The 25,330-nt window shown below is 44.8% G+C and overlaps 1 protein-coding gene across 1 annotated transcript in view; it reads left to right on the top strand.

Moving 5' to 3' along the window:
• Positions 1-17,044, top strand: part of RANBP17 (RAN binding protein 17) — a 133,363-nt gene extending 116,319 nt beyond the window's left edge. The window contains exons 10-12 of the mRNA XM_011987719.1: positions 10,505-10,603; positions 12,513-12,640; positions 15,360-17,044. Coding sequence (XP_011843109.1) covers positions 10,505-10,603; positions 12,513-12,640; positions 15,360-15,456 — 324 coding nt within the window. The 3' untranslated portion in view covers positions 15,457-17,044. The remainder of the gene's footprint in view (positions 1-10,504; positions 10,604-12,512; positions 12,641-15,359) is intronic.
• The last annotated feature ends 8,286 nt before the right edge of the window (positions 17,045-25,330 follow it).

Here is a 25,330-nt window from a genome sequence, read left to right as displayed (position 1 = left end):
CAACACTTTCAGTCACTAGCATTCCTTGGGCCCTCTTTGTAATTATTAAGGAAAAAGAGCTTCCAAATCTAAGTAGCATCTTTGAATCATCTCCCTGGCCTCTTGGCCAGCACTTTCTATGCCATTAGATAACTGTAAATAAAAGCTCTCAAATCTGAAGATTCTGCATGGTTTAAATAGAAACTGTACTATTTAATGGAAAGTATTTCTGAAGGGTCCATTGAATTGTCCACAAGAATAATTTTTTCCCCATATGAAAAAATGAAAACATTTTGGATCCTTTTGTAGTTCATGAGCATGGTGATTGAGTGTTCACGTGCATATATGAGCCCTAAGCAGTATGCATATCCACGACAGAGATTAAGCATATGTTTGTATTATTCAGTAGTAAACTCTAACTGAGGCCATTGAAAAGAAAGAGACTGGGGAAACAGTGTCTCTGACTCACATCTCTTTCTCCACATCTCTGTTTTTGTGTCTGACTCTGTCTCTGAGAGTTTCTATTTCTTGGACTCTCTCCCAGACTCTTTCTCCTTGGTACATTACAATATTCATTGCACTCTGCTTTGATGACTGCATGAGTTGCCCTGGTGCCATTATGCTTATGTTGTTCTGTTGTGAAGTACAATATTAATTGGGAAATGTCTGATAACTGTTTAGCAACATGCCTTGCTGTTTCCCCACTCCCTTCCTTGATTTTGAATGGCCTCAGTTAGAGTTTACTTTATCATTGAATATTTAATATAAACGTGTGCTTGTAGTCATCTCTGTGATGCATATGCACATTGCTTAGGATTCAGTTCATTGCTACAGCCACCTAAACAGCAGCCACGTCTACACTACATGTAGCATTTCTGGAACAGTCTGGCATCCTTCTCTTCATTGGAAGTCTTGACTTTGAGACCATGTTCTTTTTGTTTTATTTTATTTTATTTTATTTTATTTTATTTTTTTTATTTTGGAGACAGAATTTCACTCAGTCACCCAGGCTGGAGTGCAGTGGCATGATCATGGCTCACTGCAGCTTCAGCCTCCAGGGCTCAAGCAGTCTTCCCACCTCAGCCTCCTAAGTAGCTAGGACTACAGCCACACACCACCACACGTAGCTAATTTTTGTATTTTTTTGTAAAGGCGGAGTTTCACCATGTTTCCCAGGCTGTCTCAAACTCCTGAACTCAAGCAGTCCGCCCACCTTGGCCTCCAAAGTGCTAGGATTACAGATGTGAGCCACGCGCCTGGCCTGAGGCCATGTTCCTAAAGCTCTGAGTTTATTCACAGCTTCAGTGTGTTTCTAAGATTATGCTTCTTAGATATATTTCATTGGGAAGAAAACGGGGTATGCAGTCAAGGATTCTGACTGTTTCTCTCTGTCTCTGGTACGCTACCCCTTGACTCCCCTCATTTTGAACTTCTTGCAATATCTAAACTTGTTACCTTGCCTCCAGTACTTACCCGTAATTGCTATTCTCCAGAACCTAATCAGTATTGTTCTGAATGGCAGACCTCATCATGTCACCTTCTCCTCAAAAATTCTTTGAAGGCTACCCTTCATGTATTAGCCCAAACTCATTTCTATATTCAGCATGGCATAGAAGCCCTTTTATAGCCTGGACCAAGCCCAGTCTTCTACTCCTTGCCCCTCAAATCTACTCCCTGCCACTCAAAAGGTCTCTTTCAAAAACCTCCTGGGTATGGACTGTTCGTTCCTCAAATATGCCAATCTCTGTCTCCAGTGGCTTTTCTCATTTTATTTCCTCTTCCAAATATATACTTCTTCCCAGATAATGCTCTACGCATCTTTTAAGATTCAACTTAAAATCACCTATCCTATGACGATAGGCTGGTCTTTTTAGATAGAATCAGAGCACATGTGCCTTTGTTAGACTCTCTTAAGCTTGCACACATTGTTTGCTAGTTGGGGGACCCCCCAGAGGCTGGTATAGGCCATTAGAGGTTCTAGAACCTATGTGGTGGTCGTTTAGGAAGTACCTTGAACTAAAAATAAGGGTCACTTGAATAAAAATTAGGGGAAAGTGGCTTTGGAGTTGAAAATTATTGCTCAAAAATACAGATCTTCCCAACATTCCTACCCAGAGGAAATTTAGATGGTGTTTTTGACAAGTAATCCTTAATTTTTACATCAAATTGAAAAGTGTTCTGTTTGTTATTGGCAAGAGTGAAAAAGAGTTTCCCAAATAGTGCTGAGTGGCAAACCCTGCAGCCTTCCAATGCCCCAGGTTTTCTGGTTTTATTTTAATGCAGCAAGCTGCTTTATGAGATCTGCAGCCACTTGAAATATGATTTACTACTCGTAAAAAGTTTCAAATGGATAATGAAGATTCAGGAATGAGACTCACAGTGGTGTAGTGTCGTCAATTTTGTTGCTGTTGTTCTACAGTACATCTCTGCCATTGAAATGAATTATTTATCATAATTTATTTCAAGCATGGAAAATAAAACTGCTTTCATTGTGATGTGTGCAGTAACATTCAGAATAGACACATTACATGCAGTACTCTCAATTAATTAATCCTGAAGTTTCATTCTAACTTTATCTTCTTTCTTATAAGCCAGGAGACTGACAGGTAATTCTTTTCCCAGTAAACTGGGATTAAAATGCATGTTTGGAGAACTAGGGGTGATGCTGGTAATAGAGTAAATTGAAACAGCAAAACTAAGTTGTGTTTTTCCTTAGATTTAACAATAGTTGGAAGAGTTTTTTCATTTTTGAAGCAATTAATCACTTTGAACAAAAGCGTCCCTTAGCTTTCTGTAAGGAGGGGATGGCAGAGTGGGGGATGCTTTCAGTTTAGATGTGGAGGCATGCAGTGCTAATGTATGACCAAAACCAGCTGAGTTTCCTGGTCCTGAGGTGCTTTTGAGGTAAGAAGCTTCTTTTTTTAAGAGCAAGGCTAGCATTGTGCAAAGAACAAGTTGGCAGGGATCCCCAGTGATTCCGGGGGAGAGCAGGTCATTCGTAATTGATTGCAGTCTTGTTTCTTTAAAAGAGAGGCTCACCTCATCCTGCATTTCATTTGACTTTTTTTTTATTTAAAATGCTAAATATTTTTATTATAAGACTGCAAAAACACTATAAGCACTAGTAATGTTCTTAATATATAGAGATAATTTTAAAATTTAATGTAACTTAGATGGTAGAACTTAGTTAATCCAGGCAGGAAAATATAACTAATTATGTGCTTATTTATCCATTATGTTCATTTTTCATAGCATTCCACTAATATCACATAGGTGAATAGCAGATAGAGAGAACAATTGATTTCTTTTCCCTAAAGATAACTGTTATCTAATTTGAGCAGGATCGCATTTCAATATCTGCTGTACACATGACCTCAGGAACAGCATTTCAAAATGACAGAAACTCCCTTACTTCCACAAACCCTGAAAATCTGGAAGCTTTTTGTCTTTCAGCAGCACTCAGATTTTGCCTAATCCTGGGTCTCCAACCAGGGCATGGAGCTTAGGTGAAATTGCTGTGGAGATGTGTAGGTTTCTCTGCTTTTTCAAATCCTACTGTACTGTAAGCAGTCATGTTTTTTGTTTGTTTGTTTGTTTGTTTTTGTTTTATTGTTTTTGTTGGGGCCAGCCTTCCCCTTCTCTTTTATTGACCTTCTGAAAGGCCAATGACAAGTACCAGAAAATTCCTGAGACTCAGAAGCAGCTCTTGAAACTTAGATGCGTTTATTATTGGTTGTTCCTCAAAACATGACCAACTTATTGCATCAGAATGAAGGACAATCTAGCTTGGTCAGAAGTACAGATAATCTTGTATCCTATTCCTCTTCCCATTAAGGCTGACAAATTAAGATTAATAGATTGGCTGGGTGCAGTGGCTCACCCCTGTAATCCTAGCACTTTGGGAGGCTGAGGTGGGCGGATCATCTGAGGTCAGGAGTTCGAAACCAGCCTGGCCAACATGGTGAAACCCCATCTATACTAAAAATACAAAAAAAAAAATCAGCTGGGTGTGGTGGTCCGTGCCTGTGGCCCCAGCTATTGGGGAGGCTGAGGCAGGAGAATCGCTTGAACCCCAGAGGCAGAGGGTGCAACGAGCCAAGATCGCAACATTGCACTCCAGCCTGGGTGACAAGAGCAAAACTCCATCTCAAAAAAAAAAAGATTAACAGATTAAGTTACCCTATTCTATGGTGCATACCCTATTGGGCACAGCTCTGATCATCCTTTTTTTGTCCTCTGCCCTCCCCCACCCCACCCCCTATCCAGATCCAGACACAGCTATGCTTTGTCATTGGTCTCTCACCTTTTCTTTGGTCTGTCTTTTTGGTCTGTCCTTCCTTCGCCTAAACCAGAGCCTCCTTTTTCTTTTTTTTTTTTTTTTTTTTTTTTTTTTTTTTTTTTTTGAGGTGGAGTCTCACTCTGTTGCCCAGGCTGGAGTGCAGTGGCATGATCTCAGCTCACTGCAACCTCCGCCTCCGGGGTTCAAGCGATTCTCCTGCCTCAGCCTCATGAGCAGCTGGGATTACAGGTGCGAGCCACCACGCCTGGCTAATTTTTGTGTTTTTAGTAGAGACAGGGTTTCACCATGTCGACCAGGATGGACCAGGATTCATATCATCACTTTAGCTTCAGTTTTGTCTTTATGGTACAAATAGGGAGCAGGAGGGAATAGTCTGAATTTTTTTCTATTTCTTAGAACTTTATGGAACTTTTTTAGTTATATTATTCAGTATGCTTAAAATTAACAATGAAAAGTGTTCACTTTATAGGGAGTATTGTAACTCAAAGGAAATTGGCTTAATTTACTAATGTTTCCCATTATGTTAATTTAAATTGCTGTGTACATGGTACTCTTGGCGGGAGGAAAACCATTATTTTTATCAAAATGTTCAGTGGACCGTTTTCCAGTGACAGCCTGTTAAGGCTGCCATTGTTCGTCGTGAGAGTTGAGCTTTAGGTGGGAGGCAGGAAGGTCTGCTGAGAACTCTCCAGGAACCACTACCTTGGATTCTAAGCACAAGAATTTCAGTGGTGGCCTCACTCATCAGTAGGCAGCAGGGTGTCTGACCAGAGGAGGTACACAAGGACCACATATCTAAGAGACTCACTGAAGGTGGAAGAATGAGCCATGGCCAGAAATGAGCCTTGTTTGTCACACCATCAGTCCTCCAGATGTGCAGTAGGTCGTACTGCCTCAGCCACTATGCTGATGCTCTTGGTCCTCACACAGACAGGAAGACAGTGGCAGCCAGCAGACTGGCATATTGGACTTAGGCAGACCTATGCACATATCCTGGTTCGGCTTCACATCCTGGTAGCTGCAGTATCTTGATCAAGTTACTTATTTGCCGAGAACCTCAGATCCTTAGTCTATAAAATGGGAATAATATCAACTTCCCACAGTTAGTTGAGGATTAGAGACAGTGTATGCAAGTGTGCAGCAGAGCACTGAGCACCCAGATGATGCTCCATAAATGAGGGCTATTACTGTTGTTGGGTGGTGTGAATACTTGTCAGGCACAGCCTGCTCTTAGGTGAAAGTTCTTGTCATTAGCAATGATGGTGCCCAGGCCTTTGACCTTTGCAACCCGCAAGTCCCTACAAAGGCACTCTCGAGCTGGCTATAGGACAGCAGTGGCATAGAAGAGTTCTCAGGCTGTACACACAAAAACAAGATCCTTGCAAATGAACAATGTATTACTTCCAGTAGGTAATCATTTGAAGTTTTAGTCATAGATTAAGACAAGAACTTCCCTGTTTTCTGTATAGTGCCCTTTCATCTCTTTAGCTCTTTATACTTTACCTTCTGATATGTCATTCATCCTTTTGCATTTATTCATTTATGTATTTACTCTTTCAGTTGCTCTTTCCTAAATCTCTGATGTGTGTCAGTGCCTAACCCTAGGCCCTGGGGATACAGTACCACAGGAGTTTGCAGTCTGGTCTCCCCACCCCGCTGCCATTGCAGTCATCACCCTGTACTCATTCAAGTTGGCTTTTTCCATTTTCTCAGCCTCTGCTCCTATTTCTCCAACCATCCTGCTCTTTGATAATGTCCAGCCATCAGATTCTAGACACACTAAGCCTTCAACTTTCTTAGAAAAAAAATACGGTTCACTGTTTAGCAGTAAAGCATCCAACACAAGCCACATCTTTGTCTATTCTATTTCAGCAGGAGACAGAACAGAAGTGGTTTAAATTGGGCATTTCAGCCAGGCATGGTGGCTCACTCCTAGCACTTTGGGAGGCTGAGGTGGAAGGATTGCTTGAGACCAGGAGTTTGAAGCTGCAGTGAGCCATGATCACACTACTGCACTCCAGCGTGAGCATCAGAGTGAGACCCTATCTCTAAAAATAAAAATGAACAGGCTGGGTGCCGTGGCTCATGCCTGTAATCCCAGCACCTCGGGAGGCCAAGGCAGGCAGATCACTTGAGGTTAGGAGTTTGAGACCAGCCAGGCCAACATGGTGAAACCCCATCTCTACTAAAAATAGAAAAATTAGCCAGGTGTGGTGGTGCATGCCTGTAGTCCCATTTACTTGGGAGGCTGAGACAGTAGGATCACTTGAGCCCAGGAGCAGAGGTTGCAGTGAGCTGAGAGCGCGCCACTGCACTCTAGCCTGGGTGATAGGAGTGAAATCCTGTCTCGATAGATAGATAGATACATACATACATACATACATACATACGTAAATATAAAGTGAGCATTTAGTTACCGCCTTGCCATAGAGAAAGTATGACTCGGGCCAGACACGGTGGGCACACGCCTCTAATCCCAGCACTTTGGGAGGCTGAGGCAGGCAGATCATGAGGTCAGCAGTTCGAGACCAGCCTGACCAACATGGTGAAACCCCGTCTCTACTAAAAAAAATACAAAACTTAGCTGGGCATGGTGACACGTGCCTGTAAACCCAGCTACTCAGGAGGCTGATGCAGGAGAATCGCTTGAACCCGGGAGGCGGAGGTGCAGTGAGCTGAGATTGTGCCGTTGCCCTCCAGCCTGGGCAACAGAGCGAGACTCCATCTCAAAAAAAAAAAAATGAAAGAAAGTATGACGCAGCATATTTGGGTAGGAAAGTCCAATCTGCTTTATGCTTGTGCTTTACATCCCATGTTAGGGTAGAAGAGTGAGAGAGGAGCTGGGGAATGAACAGAGATACAGATCACACAACATTGCTTTGTTTTACTTTTCCAGGTCAAATATTTGTCATTTTGTGTTTTATTTAGAATTACAGGTTTTCAGAACAACAGAAACATTGTCATTCAAAATCCTTACAAATACATGTGCCAGATCAAATAATGATGCTTTCTGAACTGTTTCCTATTTTCGTTGTATATGTGTCTGTGTTTTACAGCAACCCTCAACAAAGTTAGATAGTTGTGAAGAGACTATAATCTCATTGATCTGTATCTCATCAGGACATGAAGTGGGGCCCTTCATTGAGCCATGAAATTCCACTGGGCTAGGCCAGAGAGAGTAGCTGCAGTAGCAGTAAAGGAGCAGTAGATTGATGCCTACTATGTGGCAAGCACGGTGTCAAATGCTTGATATATGTCAGAGAAGTTATTCCTCACAGCAGCCCTTTGAAGTAGCTGTTACTGTCCTCCATTTTATATGTAGAGAAATAAAGTCTCAAGTAAGTGAAATGACTCGTCCGATGTCTCAAGTTAAGTGGCAGGGCCAGATTGGGATTCTATTTTGATTGGCTCCGAAGCCTGGCTTTACCATACCACGTTGGTTTCTCTTCGTTGAGAGAAATTTCCTAAAACTCCTGCCAAATCCTGTGGGAAGGATGGAGGAGAATGAGGAAGCACCTGAGGCAGTGTGGAGTGTGCGTCTCCTAAGTGGAGCAAGTCCTACAACTCTACCTCAGAAATGGGCCCTTCCCTGGTTTGGCAGAATAGCTGCTCAGGGTGATGCAGTAGATACTGTATGTGTTTTCAGACATAGGCCCTAGAAAATGTAGCCTATGTTGGGCACATTTGTTTAATTTTATTTTATTTAGATCTAGACCTCTAGAAGTGGGGCAGATTTGAAACAGCCATTCCAGCCATCCCTGTGGCAGTATTGGAAGTGAGCAGAAGTTGAAGGATTGGAGCCTCAGCTCACACAGCCATTCCTTGTACCAAATACTGATGGTGCCTTGTGACTCACTGTGGGCCAGGTGGTGCAGAATTGCCAAGAGCTGTCTCCTTTCAGTATTCATGTATTTGTGTCGTTAACCACAGAAAGCCTCCCACCAGAGATTTCATATGACCTGGGAAGTGATTCTGTACTTAAGCATTTCATCCAGTATTCTTCCACATGCTCCTTCTGCAAAGGAATTTGCCCCCATTGGTTGGCTGTTTCCCCCATACCCTACTGTAAGATATTACAAAAAATAATTCTGGATATGGGCCGCCATGTCAGTACCATTTAAGCAGATTTGCTCACTAATTTTCATATTTCCAGAAGAATAAAAAAGAAAAAAAAATCACCCATTTTAACCAACTTTATTTTTAGAAAAGTGTTTTATTCAAACATCTCCTTACTTATTACAGACATAAATACATGCATTCAGACAAATGAATACACAGGAGAACCGTATAAAGTAATTGGTGCATCACTTCAAGATGCTTTGTCAGTTACTGGAGGAATTTGGTGCCTCTAACTTTAATCTTTTCCATTAAACTATCCGTTTTGCCTTCAGATTGTGAAGCCCATAATATTTTAGACTGTCTAGATGGATCTGTTAGTTTTGCTTGTCAGTGTAATTTGTGGCTCTATGACTTTGGGTGGCTTGTTAGATTGTACATGGAAACTTGTGATCTGCAAATGATGTTCAACATCCCAAGCTTAAGTCCTAGCCTCTCCCCAGAGAGACTGGACATAGAATAAATACGCAAGTGGCAGATTTCATTTGCAACCAGCCTAATTGTTATGATGATGTATAGAATGGCAGACTTTTAGAACTGCAAAAAAGCTCATTACTGTTACTATATACCTTAAATGTTTATAGCACTTTTTACTCTTTGCAATGCATTTTGTATACACTATCTCATTTGATTCTCAGAGCTTCCTTGTGCTGGATTATTATTTCCCTCCTTATAGTTAATGAAACTAAGACACAGAGAGAGAGATTCAGTAACTTGCCTGATATCACAGGGTAAACTGGATTTCAAAAAATACCAGAGGACAAAACCAGCTGTGTTCCAAACAAGCCAGGTCACCGAAGCCCAATAAGGAATGGTGTGTGCAGTGATCTTTGCCACATAACGGCCATTTCCCCTGCCCTCTTTGGGGGAAAGGAGTTCTGGAGCTGTGGGAACAGAAGAGCTTAGAGGTAGGAGGTAAAGAGTCCAAGAAGCAGAAACTGTATCATCAGCTCCACATGAATGACAGAAACCTGTTTCACAGCCACTTGCCTGGACTGTTGCAGCAGCCTCATCCCTCGTCTTCCTCCTTTAGTTTCACCTGCACAGTACACATTCTACATGTCCCCAAAGAGATCTTTCTTAAATGCAAATCAGAGCATGTCTCCACCTTTGCTGCAAGCATATCACTAACTCCCCGCTACCATCAGGATGAAGTCCAGATTCCTCAGCAGGGTCTTCCAGTCTGGCACTAGCGTCTCACCTCTGGCCCACCTCTCTTCTCTCCTGTCATGCTAAGTTTCTTACCATTGCAGAACCCTTTGTGTGCATCCACACCCTCCTTTTTTGATGCCTTCTCTGCTTAGAACACATTTATAATGAACTCCTTAAATGTTCTCCGTGGAGTCTTCCCTGACTTCTCCTCAAGGACCCAGAATCATCCCTCCTTCCTCTACATGCCCACTGCACTTTGCCCAGCCCTACTTCCTGTTATTTCTCTCCTAAGTAGTCTCCCCCAGGAGGTTTCAAGCTACTTAAGGTCAGAGGTTGTGATAAATGCCTGTATTATCTTATCTCCCCTATGGGTCTTACAGGCTGAATTTAAGAGAACGGATGAGGAATGTACATGTAGGAATGAATGAGTGAGTGAGTGAATTAGTGAACGAAGAGTGAAGAGAAACCTTGAACAGCCTAAGGCAGCAGGAAACATGATGTTCCAGGGTCACATGGAATGGGTCCCTTTCCCCTCCCTCTCTCCAAGAGGGGCCATGGAGAGATTTCATCTGTATAACATGACCTCTTATGTGAAATGGGAGGCAGACAGGAAGGTGAGCTGAGCTTTTGCCTGGTGCCCTAGCATAGAGGAAAGCGTATCAGGTTTGAGAGACAGGGACTGATCATCTTAGCTCAGTGACCTCTTGACTTCTGCCTATCTGGAATATTCTCACCAAGGCTTTCAGAGGTAGAAGCTCTTCCACAGGGAGCTAGCTGGGGGTCTTTGCCAATAGTTTCTACAGGCAACATTATAAGCTAGAGTCTAGGCTGTTTGTCCAGGAAGAGCTTTCACAGCTGTTAGCAAGATGGAGGGGTGGAATTTGAGCACATGAAAGGCCTGGGATTAGGGGGACTCTGAGCCAGGGCATCTCATCTTTATGTGACTCTATCTTCTAGATGATGTCTGTCCTCCTGAACACCATTGTCTTTGAAGACTGTCGGAACCAGTGGTCAGTATCCAGGCCTCTCCTGGGGCTCATCCTGCTCAATGAGAAGGTGAGTGTGATTGCAGGAAGTCACGGGAGGTGGTCCCTGGGAGAAGAGAGCAGCTGTAAACTAGGGTGAGCTGTGATGATGAAGGACAGAGAAGCAGAGCCAACTGAGTTTGAACTGGGGCCTTGAGAACTCCATGAGGCTGTATTCCCCTACAAGGCCCTTCCCCTAAGGTCTCAGATCTTCTTCAGGTAAGCAGAGGCCTCAGAACAGGTGCTTCTGGAGCCCAGAGCTCCCGCTCACCAGCTGGGTGGTTTGCTCAGTAGTGTTTCAAGCTTGTCCTCACTCCACTCCCCCCATTCCAGGAGAATTCTGAGCAACAACCCTTTTTGCCTTCCTTGACACTCTTTATATCTGAGATCCCCACTGCCCTAGATGGTGGCAGCAGCAGCCCATCAGAGATTCCTCACAGAACCAGCAGCCTTCATCTGGGGAGCACACGTCTCCAGCTTCTTTAGAGGACTCACCACCTGGGCTACCTCCCAAGCCTCTCCAGCTTCCTGTTGAACCCATGCATCTCCCTAGTAGTCAGTAGGAACAGTGCATTACAGCTTGGGAGAATGAATTGTCTATACACTAAGATAGTACTGGGGAAAAAGACAGTGAGATTAGAGGCAGCTGCATGCATTAAAATTCAAACTAAAATCCCAGCCTTGGAAGGAAACTAATAGAAGAAGAAAATATATCAAAAAGAGAAGAGCTGTCTCATCATTCACCTGTGCTGAAGTATCCAATTTTAGCCACATTCAGTAGCACTGTCATTCATCTTCCCTCGGTGTTATTGTGATTTAAATCCAAGCTCTATAAAAGAGAGCAGTTCTTTTAAAATGATTGAGAGGGAATAAGGGCAAATTCAGTGTTTGGAAAAAGCTTATGACATCACAATATTATACTTTACTGATGGAGGCAATATTTCACCGTTTAGGATGAAAAACTAATAATTTTCTATTTGGTGTGAGTCACTGCATCATTATAAAAGGGAAAAATAAGTAGTTTTGTGCATTCCCAATCTTGTTCAGTAAGACATTGTGGTTTAAGTATAATGCCTCTGATATATAGTATTTAAGTATTAGTCTGACTACATATTAATTATGTGTGTTTTCTGATGTAAGCTGTTTTAATGTATGATAGAAATTAAATATCATGCTTTTTGGGCTTGGAAGAATAAATGCATGACTGGCAAAATGTTGTCTTTGTGCTGAAATTAGGCTGTTTCCAATGATTAGGAGCTGTGTTTAGCATCAGAGCTTGTGTTTGTATAAAAGCCCACAGTCCTCAGCAGAAAAGAAAAGGCTGTGCAGATATTTGTGACCAGGCATGACAGATATTTTTCTTAGTGCCAGAAAGCTCTCCCCAAACTAAAGCAAGCCCCTCCAGTACCCCACCTCAGAGGAGTAAATCCATTCTAGCCCCCAAGGACAGAGACTTGGAACAAAGCCCGAAGTTGTTTAAGGAGTGACTCACGGAAGCCAGGAAAGATGATAAGGCCTGAGGAAAGACCCTTGGCCTTGCCTTCAGTCACTTAAAATGCTCCCTGGGCATTTTTAGTTATTTCCTTCAGCCTGGAGACCCCTCCCATTTCAGTCTTTCTGTGATTAGAAGAGATGAGAGTCAGGAAAAGCATGCATTCAGTCCCCCACAGAGGAGACAAGGACTTCATCAGCCTAAGCAGTGACAATAGAACAATTACAGCAAGACAGTTTATGGAAGGGATCATAGAATTTATAAGTAGGAGTGTCTCTATGGCGTAGATTTTCTCTAAGGGCTTAAAGTTCAACGTGGAACTAGACAAAAACTCCTCTGAGCATTAGTGAGCCCTGAGTAGATGAGAGCTGGTCTAGCCATCCCCCTACCAGCTGTCTTCGGGCCGGGTTTGGAGTCAGAGCTCTGACACTATTCTGTCGCCCATCAGTATTTCAGTGAACTGAGAGCGAGTCTGCTAAGCAGCCAGCCTCTCGCCAGGCAGGAGGTCCTCGCCCAGTGCTTCAGAAACCTCATGGAAGGAGTGGAGCAGAATCTGTCCATCAAGAACAGAGACAGGTGAGCATTGCCCAGTAGTGTGTCGCTGGGGAAAGTAGACATTCCAGGTTTGTAGAAAATAACTGTCTTGTGCGTGACACAGCTCACACATGGATGTCCCTTTTCTGTTTCACCTGGTGATCCTAGACTCAGTTCCATTCCAAATTCAGTAAATATTATTGGTTATTTGCTTTCTTCCAAGTGTCATACTAGGCATTATACTGGGATGCAGAGATTAATCAAATGTAGTCTCTGCCCTTAAGCAGTTTACAATTCAACAGGAGAGATACGAAAAAATAACTACAACTGAAAGATAAAAAGAAGGAAAGTGCAAATCTGCTGGAAAGTGAAGAAAGACTTCTTGGCATTTGAACAAACATAGGCCTTGAGGTCAGACAGACCCCAGTTATAGCTGAGTTAGGATCCTGACTATAGCTAATAATAATGTATTGTATATTTCAAAATAGCTAAAAGAGAGAACTTGAAATGTCCCCAACATATAGAAATGATAAATACTCTAGGTGATGGATACCCTAAATCCTCTGACTTGATCATTACACATTGTGTGCATGTAACAAAATATTGCATGTACCCCATAATGATGTAAAAATATTATATATTAATTTAAAAACAAATTGGCCGGGCACGGTGGCTCACGCCTGTAATCCCAGCACTTTGGGAAGCCGAGGAGGGCAGATCACCTGAGGTCAGGAGTTTGAGACCAGCCTGGCCAACATGGTGAAACCCTGTCTCTACTAAATATACAAAAATTAGCTGGGCGTGGTGGCACGTGCCTATAGTTCCAGCTACTCAGGAGGCTGAGCTAGGAAAATCGCTTGAACCTGGAAGGCAGAAGTTGCAGTGAGCCGAGATCACACCACTGCACTCCAGCCTGGGCAACAGAGTGAGACTCTGTCTCAAAAATAATAAATTTAAATTAAAATTTTTTTAAGATGATATTTTATATCTAGCCTTTGTAGGTTGTGTGGCAGTAGACAGTTAACTTCTCTACTCCTCAGTTTCTTTACCAGTGAAATGGAGATGGTAATAATCAGTTGTGATATTTAAATGACAGAACGCAGTGAAGCATGGCATCTGGGGCCTATGACCTACAGTATTAGTTTCCCCCTCTGCCTGTCATTTAAGAATGGCTGGTATCTCAGTTGCCAATGAGATCTAAATGAAAGGAGCCTGAACTTATCAGCTAGGTCTGACTTTATTCATTCATTCATTTAGTTCATAAAACTTTATTCAGAATCTACTGTGTAGGCATTGGGGTTACCAGTGGTAAACCAATTATTTAAGGTTCCTCCCCCTCATGGATCTTACATTCTAGTAGAAAAGACAGACAGTAATGAATGATGGAGAAAGAACATGTGTTCAGGAGAAAAAAAAAAAAAAGATCTGCACCATCCTTTTATAAATGCAGTAGCATTCAAATGCTGCTCCATTTGAAATGCAAATCATCAGTGTATTCTGGAGTTACCAGCCTGGGCTTTGGTAATACATGACCAAGTCAGTTGGGGTCTGCAGACATATTCCCTTGACTGTTCGCTTCAAGATCCTCTATCACGCAGAAAGGGACAACCTCAGAAGCCAGCCGATGAGACTTGAATGGGGAAGCCCTAGGTGTCTCGGTGGAAATTACTTCACCTAAGGCTTGGAAATTTGAGTACTGCCTCCTGAGCTGCTCTGTGAAATGATGGCAGGTGGTCCTCCTAGTTTAATGAGAGTAATAGGCAGCGAAGACTGACTGTTGTCCATGTACCAGGCACTGTGTTGAGTACTTACAGGCATACAGGCATTGCCTCAAACTGACCCAATAAATTCTTTTTTTTTTTTTTTTTTTTTCTTGAGACAGATTCTCGCTCTGTTTCTCAGGCTGGAGTGCAGTGGCACAATCTTGGCTCACTGCAGCCTCCACCTCCCAGGTTCAAGTGATTCTCCCACCTCAGCCTCCCAAGTAGCTGGGTTTACAGGCGCCCGCCACCACACCTGGCTAATTTTTTATGTTTTTAGTAGAGACGTAGTTTCACCATGTTGGCCAGGCTGGTGTCAAACTCCTGACCTCAGGTGATCCACCCGCCTTGGCCTCCAAAAGTGCTGGAATTACAGGCATGAGCCACTGCAACTGGCCTAAATTCTCACTTTCTACAATCCCTTGAGTAACTACTCATATTAGGTACCAAGACAAGAGGTTAAGTATTCATCCAGTATCATCTGACTCGTAAGTGTCGAGCTAGGATTTGAACCCAGGTAGTCTAACCCCATGCCCCCTCTTTTTCAGCTACTAAATTCAGTTTTCTCACCTGTAAAATGAGGATACTCATACCTACCTCAGGGAAGACTTGTGATGATTAAATGAGCTTATCAGTAAACTCAATCCAATGCCTGGCACATAAACTTTTGTTCTTTTTTTAATAATCCTTACCATCTATGTGTAATTTAACTTTTCTAAAATTGTTTTTTAAAAGTAGAACCACAAAATATACACCTCAAGATGGTCAGAGTGAATTTAGTGGCAACCCTGTTTTCCAGGAAGGGATGAGGAGTTGGCAGTACTGGTGGCAGAGCAGCAGTGGCGATGAAACTGGAGAGAAAGGAGCTCAGCTGAAATCTAGAGCCTTCCTCCAGGAGGGGCCTCCCCAAAGTCCTGAACTCCAAAGTGGCCTTATCGTCCAGAAATTCATGGAGGCTTGGCCTCATTACTACCCTTGACCCTTTCTTCCTCTTTCTGCAGGTTCACCCAAAATCTGTCTGTATTCAGAAGAGACGTGGCAGAGGCTCTGCGCAGTGACGGCAGCACTGAACCATGCAGTCTCGACATGATGAGCTGACCCGATTTTTCTGACCATGTGTGGAGCAGCCTTTGTCAAGAGAGTCCTGAAGGTCTGGGTCTCAGGACAGTGATGTTGGCTAGCCCAGGGGAATGTATTTTTCAAAATATACAAGCAACAACAAAAGCCCTACCTTCTTCTATGTCTAACCTAATTATAAGAATTTCTAATAGTACACAGTGTAAATTCAGTCTTTTCTCTGAAAAGCAAAGGATGTGTTTTCAGTCTTTCTATCAAATATTATGTTTGTTCTCCTAATGCTCTGAAAGGATATGGAAACAATATTTAACCAAAGAACAGAATAAACCAGGTTTGCACCTAAGTGTGTACTAGTTTATGGTTCTGCAATCAAGGTTGTCAATTTGTTGGAGATGCAGCCTTCACCATGGACTCTGGATTGAGATGAATGCCACTGGAACCTGTTAAATGAGTAGTTTGTTATGTGTCTGGAAGAAGCAGCGTTAGGGACTTTGGGCTGTGAGCATTTAGAACGAGCCTGGAAGCACTACAGAGCATCCCACAGGACCACACGCAGGCCTCCCTGCCTCAGCTGCATCTGATAAAGTTGAGAGACAGTAACACAATTAAATGACTTACAAACAATGTTTGCTTTTCACTGGCATAAATCTGAAGTGGTTCAGTCTAGAAGAATTAAGCTGTGCAATTACTGCCTGCAGAGATATTTCTTCAGGAGGAATCATGTAGCCCCAGTCAGGAGTTCTGGGTGGTGCCAGCATCCAGTCCTCTGCCTCCATTTAATTTTTAAGAGAAGGTGAAGGTAACTATTAGAATATAATATTTGAAGCAGCTCTGCCTTCTTAGGGCTACCCAAAACAGTTCTAGGTGCTAAAATTCAGATTTTCAGAGGATGAGAAACAGCTGGTTTCCAACTCTCCACAAAAACTCTTATTACTGTTGGGACTTGGGATTGCGACTTAACCCAAACCCAGAACATGAAGACGACCTTCACAGTTTGTGCTACACTGTTACTAGGCTATTAATTTGAGATTGCCCACTGTCAAGTGTTTTACTGTCTCACTGCTGTTTTTATGATTCTGGCTTACAATAAATATTGTGTCCTTTGTTTCTGATAAGACATGAAAGGTTGGCCTTACTGTTGAACAAGAAGTAAATCCACAGGCTCCTGTTATAATCTCATTTCTCAGACTTGTGTTTCTTGAAACCTTTCTGGATAGTTGAGTTTTGCAATAGGCTTGTCATATAAAAGCAGAGTCACTCAAATTTATCTCAAAATGTTTGTCTTCTGTGTCTGAAGGAAATGAGGGGAAAGTACGTTACATATGGGGTTACTTCTAGTATTCGATGGATAAATAAGCTTTGGTCTTACACTATGTTTCATTAGAAATGGGATTTATAATTTTCCTTGAGAAGGTGAATTCTGAATTCTGTAAAACATCAGCTGTTCAGAGAAGTTTGACATGAATTTCTGTTTCTTAAAGGCGTATAAGTGCACACTCACCACACAGAAATGTGTTAAGAAAGGTTTGTCCCATTCTGGCATTCTTTACAGATGTCCAGTATCTAAAAGCACCATATTGTTTGCATTAAAATGTTCACCAGAAAATGACCATGGGCACTCACTTCTCCTTGCCACACTGCCAGAGGTCACCTGGTGATTTCACAGCAGACAAGAATGGCTCCATAAGACTTGGCCTTGGAGAGCTGTTCTCAGAGGACAGGTCAGGCCTACCCCACTGCTGACGTCTACAGGACCTGCTAGTAGAGCTGGCCTCACAGAGCACACTGCAGGCAGCGTGTGTCAGCTGGAGAAGACTCAGCAGACAGTTATTGAACATGTATTGTGCCCTTTACATACATGATCTCTTCTAGTCCTCACAAGAGCCCTCTAAAGTTTAGACAGTATTAGCTCCACTTTGCAGATAAGGAAACCGAGGTTAAAAGATGGTGTCTATAGCTTACATGGGTCACACAGGCAAGATTTGAACCCAGATCTGTCTCACCTCAAAGGAATTCCTGGCCCCTTGCAAGGAAGACCTGTATTTCAGAATGGTGAGTTGAAACCAGTTAATATTTAGGTCCATTATCATCTGTTTCTCAGAACTCTATTGTTACATAACACATTACTCCAAAACTTAGTGCCTCGAAGCCACATTTATTAACCGACGGTTCCTGTAGGTCCGGAATTTGCAGCTGGGTTTCAGGCTCGCTCTCTCACAGGCTGTGATCATCTCAGGGCTTGACTGGGTAAGGCTCTGCATCCAGACTCACTCGCGATGGTTAGCAGGAGTCAGTTTCTCACGGGTTGTTGCCTCAGTTTCTTGCCAAATGGGTCTCTTCACAGGGCAGCTCACAGCATGGAACCTTGTTTCATCAGAGAAGAGCCAGAGAGATTGCAGCAATCTGGAAGTCACCGTCTTTTATAACCTAATCTCAGAAGGGCCATCCCATCACTTTTGCTGTATTCTGTTCATTAGAAGTAAATCACAAGGTAGGGATCATTGGGAGCCATCGTCCTTTTTTTTTTTTTTTTTTTTTTTGAGACAGAGTCTCGCTCTGTCACCCAGGCTGGAGTGCAGTGGCACGATCTCCGCTTACTGCAAGCTCTGCCTCCCGGGTTCACGCCATTCTCCTGCATCAGCCTCCTGAGTAGCTGGGACTACAGGCGCCCGCCACCACGCCTGGCTAATTTTTTGTATTTTTAGTAGAGACGGGGTTTCACCGTGTTAGCCAGGATAGTCTCCATCTCCTGACCTCGTGATCCGCCTGCCTCGGCCTCCCAAAGTGTTGGGATTACAGGCGTGAGCCACCGCGCCCGGCCATTGGGAACCATTTTCAAAGCTGTCTGCCAAAACTCTTGTCTGGCTGTTGCTAGAAAGGTTGAGTTTTAGCTGTAAATTTCTTTCTTAAAACCTGGAAAGGAACCCTCCTTTTCCTTTAGAGGGCCAGGTTCCATTCTGAGCCCTTACTGAGGGAGGAAAAGGAAGTGGGGGAGCTGGGATGTTTAAGGATCACACTCACGCATACTACACACTCATCCCACAGTGGATGAGAACCGGATTTGGGACTCTGCCTCCAAGACTGCCACAGTCTGCCTTGGTGAGGGACGGGGGACTCTTGAGAAGAGACCTGGAGTTCCACGTGGGAGTGGGCCCTGTAGGGACATCCTGTCCCAAGGATAAAGCATGCACAGGCCGGGCGCGGTGGCTCAAGCCTGTAATCCCAGCACTTTGGGAGGCCGAGACGGGTGGATCACGAGGTCAGGAGATCGAGACCATCCTGGCTAACACGGTGAAACCCCGTCTCTACTAAGAAATACAAAAAACTAGCCGGGCGAGGTGGCGGGCGCCTGTAGTCCCAGCTACTCGGGAGGCTGAGGCCAGAGAATGGCGTGAACCCGGGAGGCGGAGCTTGCAGTGAGCTGAGATCCGGCCACTGCACTCCAGCCTGGGCGACAGAGCGAGACTCCGTCTTCAAAAAAAAAAAAAGCATGCACAGACACAAACCTGTGGAGGCCGTGTGAAAGACAACTAATGGAGCTGCTGGGTCTAATCAGATTCAACTTACTCAGATTGAACAACAGGAAAAATGAGTGCTGGCAGTTCCAAAGGGCCTACCACTTCACACACGTGCTCAGAGAGGATGAGGTGGGAGGTGTGGCTGCTGTTTGCGCACCCACCTTTCTGATGGGATTCTAGTGTACAGACAGATGGACTGTTCCTGCAATGTGGGTGCTAAGTCCAGCCAGCTGCTTCAGGGATGCTCAAGCAAGAAACAGTTTGAAGGGATTTTTACTTTGCTCAATTTTTGCCTTCCACACTGACTTCAGAACCTGGCCCCTGAGAAAGATGTAGTCTGCCTGTATTCCGGATGTTTCTGTTACTCTGTGTTTTCCAATCAGGCTTCTCTAGGATGGGGGACAAAGGAGTGTAGAGTCCCTGCACTGTATGTGATTATCTGAACTGCCCAGAAAAGCCCCCCTGGCCTTCTCGACTCCCTTCTATTGGCCCTGACATCCTTTAAGTACCTACGGATTATGGTAGTGAGGGCCCCTTTCAAAATGCAGAAGTGGCTTGCCATGTAGCTATTAGCTGAGATTAGTGACCAGATTAGCTAACTACCAACAGCTGGATATGAGAACCGAAAACAGAGTGGGTTTGGTGAGAAAAATTGAAGAAACTGAAAGATCCAGCATATGGGAAACTTGATCTAGATGTTCAGCAGTTTTGGGGAAGTAACATTTGAGAGAACTCAGCCCCTTATGAGGAGGGAAAGGAGTGCCTGAAGAGAAAAGCAGGGTAGAGTAAAAAGGGAGGAAGTAAATGTTTCTTTTTTTTTCTTTTTTTTTTTAAGACAGGATCTCACTCTTGCCCAGGATGGAATGCAGCGGCACGCTCACAGCTCACTGCAGCCTCAACCTCCTGGGCTCAAACAATCCTCCCACCTCTGCCTCCTGAGTAGCTGAGACTAGAGGCCCATGTCACTGCACCCGGCGAATTTTTGTATTTTTTGTAAAGACAGGGTTTTGCCATGTTGGCTAGGCTGGTCTTGAACTTCTGGGCTCAAGCGATCTACCTGCCACAGCCTCCCTAAGTGCTGGGATTACAGATGTGAGCCACCACTCCTGGTCTTAAAAGTTTTAAGATGAACATAAAATAATCAGAACTGCTATCATTTATTGAGCGCCAAATAAGCATTGCAAACTGCTATCTCATTTTACGCTTCCTGGTAAGAATGTCAAGAATTATTATCCCCATTTTAGAGATGAGAAAACTGAGACTAAAAGACTGACCCAAAGCCACATAGCTAGAAAGTAGACACCCCATAATTCAAAGTCAGATCTGCCTGACCTCAAAACTCGTGTTTCTTTTTCACTATAATTCCTTGAACTAGGTCCTTCACAGCTGGGCCTAGGGGACAGTTGGGTGGGAGAACTCAATGTGAACCACTTTGACACCTACAATGGGACTAGGCACTCCCAGCAAAAGGCCAGTGCAGGACCTGGGCCCATTGTGTGCTGTGTCTGTGGGTCCTGCCACCGATTCATCCTCCTCCCTGAACTTCCTAAAATCATTCTTGAGACTTTTAAATGTTTTATTGAGGTGCAAGTTTACAATGACAGCAAACCTTTCAAACTACAGCAAGAGTAACCTGCCTCCTTGGCATATTAAAAAATAATGTTAGTGTCGGTTTTTACGTCCCATAGTTTGGATTGCTGATAAGAGTGCTTCCTTGACAAGATTCTTTTTGAGGTTTACAGAAAGCGTAATAAAATATGTAAGTTACATTTCCACAAACAAAAGCTATAACATAAGTTATTTATAAGTGTGAGATACAAACAGTATCACGATAAATAAACCATAAAGGGTACCTGCAACATTCATCTTAATGTAATTTGCCCAACGAAAGTGTTGAAACGAAGTCAAATTGAGTAGAGAAATCTGTCAGGAAGGGAGGAAAGTTGTGGAGCACAAATGGGAAAAATGGCTGATGTGTAGGGGAAGGAAACAAGGGCATGAGATCAGGTTTGGAGGTCCCTGAGAAGGCCACCCCCTGCATTTGCCCACCCTGCCTGTCCTTACTCCCCTGAGCCTGAGCACACTGACCGATTCCTGCCACCCTGCACACGCTGCCATCTGCACAGTCCCTGCTCACGTGCCCTGTATTATCTCCATCAGTCCCCTACCCCATGGAGAAAGGAATCTCTCCCTGCTCCCCTCTCCTCTAACCCCCGGCCCTAGGGCCAGCTTCCTCAGGCTGCTGCCAGCCTCCCTGCCAGGGCCTGGGTCTGGCCCAGCCCAAGCACCTTGGAAATCATTCTTTCACATCACCTGCCACAGATAAAGCTAATGAGCCGGATAAATAAGATCAGTTCTGAGGGGAATGACAGAAATCAACGGGTAGAGAGGATGATGACGTGAGGGTGCTGCTCTGGAGGATGGGCAGAGAGGTGAGGGCTGGCCTGGGTCGTAAAGGATGGGAGGAACCAGCCATGGGGGTGCTGGGGAGGTGAATGCCGAACTGAGTGCATGCAAATGCCTGCGCCCAATTCTGACCCCTTTTTCTTACCCCTTGTCTGACCTTGCTTTGTGCTATTGAGTTTAATACTACAAACCTTGATAATGTCCTCGAGTCCTCCACACCCTGGACCCAGCCCTGGGACATGGGATCAAATGCCACCAACACCATTTTGCCTGAAAGGAACTCTCAAGCCAGTAGGGGAGAAGAGTGAGCCCCACTATGGCCAGCCTTCACCGCCACTCTTGGGCTCATTCACCCAGACCCTGCACTGATTCCCCTCCCCACTCCATCCCGTGACTTACAGTCTTTACCACCTACTCCCAAATAGGGGTGTAAGGTAAAGGAGAAAGTGTGGGCTTTGTAGTCTAAAAGTCCTGGGTTCAAATCCTAGCTCACCCCTTTCCACCACGTGCCCTTTTCCTTCCACTGGCTGGCAGACTCTTGAGACTGATCAGACCTCCTCAGGAAGGTTCTTCCCCACATCCTGCCCACTGGGGGAAGCAGTGATGAAGAGCCCAGACTGCTTTGTCCCCACTGTGAGATGGGGAAACCAAGCCCCTGCACTGGGGTATGGTCCAGGAAATGTGAGTAGGTGCTCAGTAAATATTCGCTGAATAAATAAATGAATGGGCGAATAAATTTGGGCAAGTGTCTTTAGAGCCTTCCATCAGGAAAACTGGAAGGGCCCGTAGGGACTCCGAACTAGGGTGTGTGAGCCAAGAACAGCACAGCAGGTCAGCCACCTGTGACATGGTGTATGTGCCAAATTGTGTTTCTGTCCTTTTCTACGGAAGCAGACCACAATATTTTCATCGGTGTTCAAATAGGGTAGCTGACCCAAATACTTTTCAAGTCCTGATTCAGTCTCTACCCCCATTTCACAGATGGGGAAATGCAGTCCCATTTCACTCAGGAAGTCAATGGCAGAATGAGCCTGGAGGAGCCTCCCACAGCTGGGTTCCTGGGCCAGTTGGAAATCCCAGCATCTTTTCTGTCACCGCTGAAGCCCCACCATCTTCTAGATGACTCTCAGCAAAGCCTCCACCAGCTGCACCCCTTTCTCCCAGCTTCTTCATGGAGAAGAGGAGAGGATGTGCTGCGTCCTGAAGGTCTCTCTAGCTCCAGGAATCCTGGTCCTGGTTCTTACAATTCTCATTTCCTAATTTCTTTCAGTGTGTGTGCCTCACTGTTCAAGTGACAGCAGGTAAATTACAAGGGCAGCAAGAAATTACAACCTCAGGAACACCAAATACATATCAGAACATATCTGGCCAAAACAGTGCTCAGAGGAAAATGTATGCCCTCGAATGCATTTATTTAAAAAGAAAGAAAATTTGACAAATTTTCAACTCAGCAAAGAAGAAATAAATAATTTTTGAAACCACAACATTCATGAAAGAGGTGGCATTTTAAAAGGGGATAAGACATCAAAGGCTTTTTTAAAAACCAACAAAAGAACAAACCTTTGGCAAGTATGATCAGGAGAAGACATGAATGAGCAACACTGGGAATGAGAAGTGGAAGGTATTAGTACAGATTCGTATGAGAGTTGCAAATTCTGAGACAATCTTCCCACAGTGTTGTAACAACACATTTGAAAACTCGGATGAAATGGACAGCATTCTGGGCATTGGCTTCCAGAGTTGAGCAGGCATCAGTGTCGCCTGGAGGGCTTGTTAAACACAGACTGCCAAGTCCTACCCCAGAGTTCTGATTCCGTAGGTCTGGCGAGGGTCCAGGAATTTGCATTTCTAACAAATTCTCCAGTGATGCTGATGCTGCTGCTCTGGGAACACACTCTGAGAACCACTGTCCTAGGATTCTCAGAGTTCTCATACCTGACCCAAGTTACCCCCATTCCTGAGCTGCCTAAGAGCTCTCTGGATAGGAAGTGAAAGGAGGCTTATGATTAGTGGCCCAAAGCACCTTCATCTGGATGACAGGGCTGGACCATGAGGAACCGTGGATCTCAGGAAGCCAGAACCCAAGCAATGAAGCAGAGCCCTGACCCATGCCAGGTTTTACCTGGAGGAGCTTATTTAATCTTATGAGGTTTATTTACTAGATGAGAAAACTGAGGCACAAAGAAGATGAATAATTCAGAGTCCACAGCTGGTAAACGGAGGTGAGAATCCCATTCTTAAGCACACACCCTGGGAGCAGTGCTGTACCACCCACACCTTAGTTCCGTGCCACAAACCTCTGTGCGGTGGGCCTTGTTGTCCCGATTTAACAGTGTCTGAAGTGACAAGGGCAGCCCTGAGTCCGGGACACTGGAAGCCAGAAGGGAAGAGGAGCTGGTGAGGTGCCAACTCTAGCCCGCAAGTGGGGAGCTGCGCTTCCCTTGAACTCTCAAAGCCTCAATTCCCTCATTAGTGAGAAATTGGGGCCACTAACAGCCCTTTCCTCACAGGGTCATTGTGAAGAATAAATAAGTGTCCACCTCCCTGCCTGGCACAGGCTAGGTTCTCAGCTACAGTAGCTTTATAGTTGTCATTAAAGTTATTATTATATAACCGCCAGAGTTTCTCACAGGCACTTCCACAGATGCTATCTCATTTGGTTCTCACAGTCACCCTGGGGGTAGCTGGTGCCCTTTTTGTTTTACAAATAAGGAAAATGCGGTTCTGGGAGGGGCAGTTAGGGACCCCACAGCCCCCACCCTGCCAGTGGCAGAGCCTGAATTAGAAGCAGGAAGCCCCCTGGGGCCAAAGCAATGGCATCTACCCCATCTGAGGGTCCTTGTCGCTGGAAGCAAGTGAGGGAGCACTTGCCCAGACCCCAGGCATCCTGCAGCTTTCACCCCTCACTGTTGGGCCTCCCTCTCCACACCCACCAGGAAGGCTCAGCAAGGGCCAGTAACTTGCCCAAGGTCACACAGCGGGCAAGTGACCTAACTCCAGACCCAGGCCTGGAGGCCCTGCAAATCCTGACGCCTTTGGATTGTTGGGAGAAGATAGAAAGAATCCCCAACCTGCACCTCCTGTCCTTCCCCGTCCTCTGAAACTGACCCTACTGGTAGACAAACACCTTTCTCTCCAACGTACTGAGCCCCTGCAAATAAAATAAAACTGCCAACAAAATAAACAAGAGTCACAACAATAATATATCAGCCATTACTCTGGGGGGATGCAGTGGGAGGTGAGCCACGCTTCCCAGTGCCCACTACGTGCCAGGCCCAGTGCTCTGCGCTCCCTCAATATCTCACTCGCGGCTCACAAACAACCTGCATGCACGCATTATTTCCCTTTTTGCAAACGAGAAAACCGAAACCTAAATATATGGAGTCACTTACTCAAGGTCACTAAGCTAGGAAGTGGCCAGTCCAAATTTGAACACACTTCTGGCCAACAGTACATCCGAGCTCTCACCACTGTCCGCATCACAAGGGGCAGGAGGAAGAGCCCAGGCCAGGGGTGCGACACTCAAAGAGTTTACATCTAACGATTTTAGAATTAGGTGGAAGAAAATGATTCCGCTTGTCTCCCCAAAGCTGCAGCGGAAGGTGACTACTTCGTGTGCGGTCCTGTCCACGGTGCCCTGGGCCCGGATAGGCAGTCACTGAGGCGCGGGCAGAACGGGGAGTGGTTCCAGTGCCCAGACTGGACTGGAGCCGGAAGGGGCTCACCACTCGCGTTTCCCAAAAAAATCCTGCGATTTGCTCTAACTATGAGCTGCCCGCGCCTTTGACATTCGGTAACCCGAAGTCCCTAGACCCGCTGAGCCGCGAGCGGGTTCCCATGCGCGACCACAGCCCCCTCCATTCTGCAACGAATTTCGAGAGTCAGGTCCCCGCTCCCCACTGGGCGACCCTGCGTCCCTAGCCCAGCCGCAGCTGGCACGCGTGGGCACCTGCGAGTCACGCCTCGGTCCG

Source organism: Mandrillus leucophaeus, unplaced genomic scaffold (assembly GCF_000951045.1).
Source record: "Mandrillus leucophaeus isolate KB7577 unplaced genomic scaffold, Mleu.le_1.0 Scaffold314, whole genome shotgun sequence".
Lineage (NCBI taxonomy): Eukaryota > Metazoa > Chordata > Mammalia > Primates > Cercopithecidae > Mandrillus > Mandrillus leucophaeus.
Note: the sequence above shows the minus strand (reverse complement) of the source record. Positions and strands in the feature narration are given on the sequence as shown.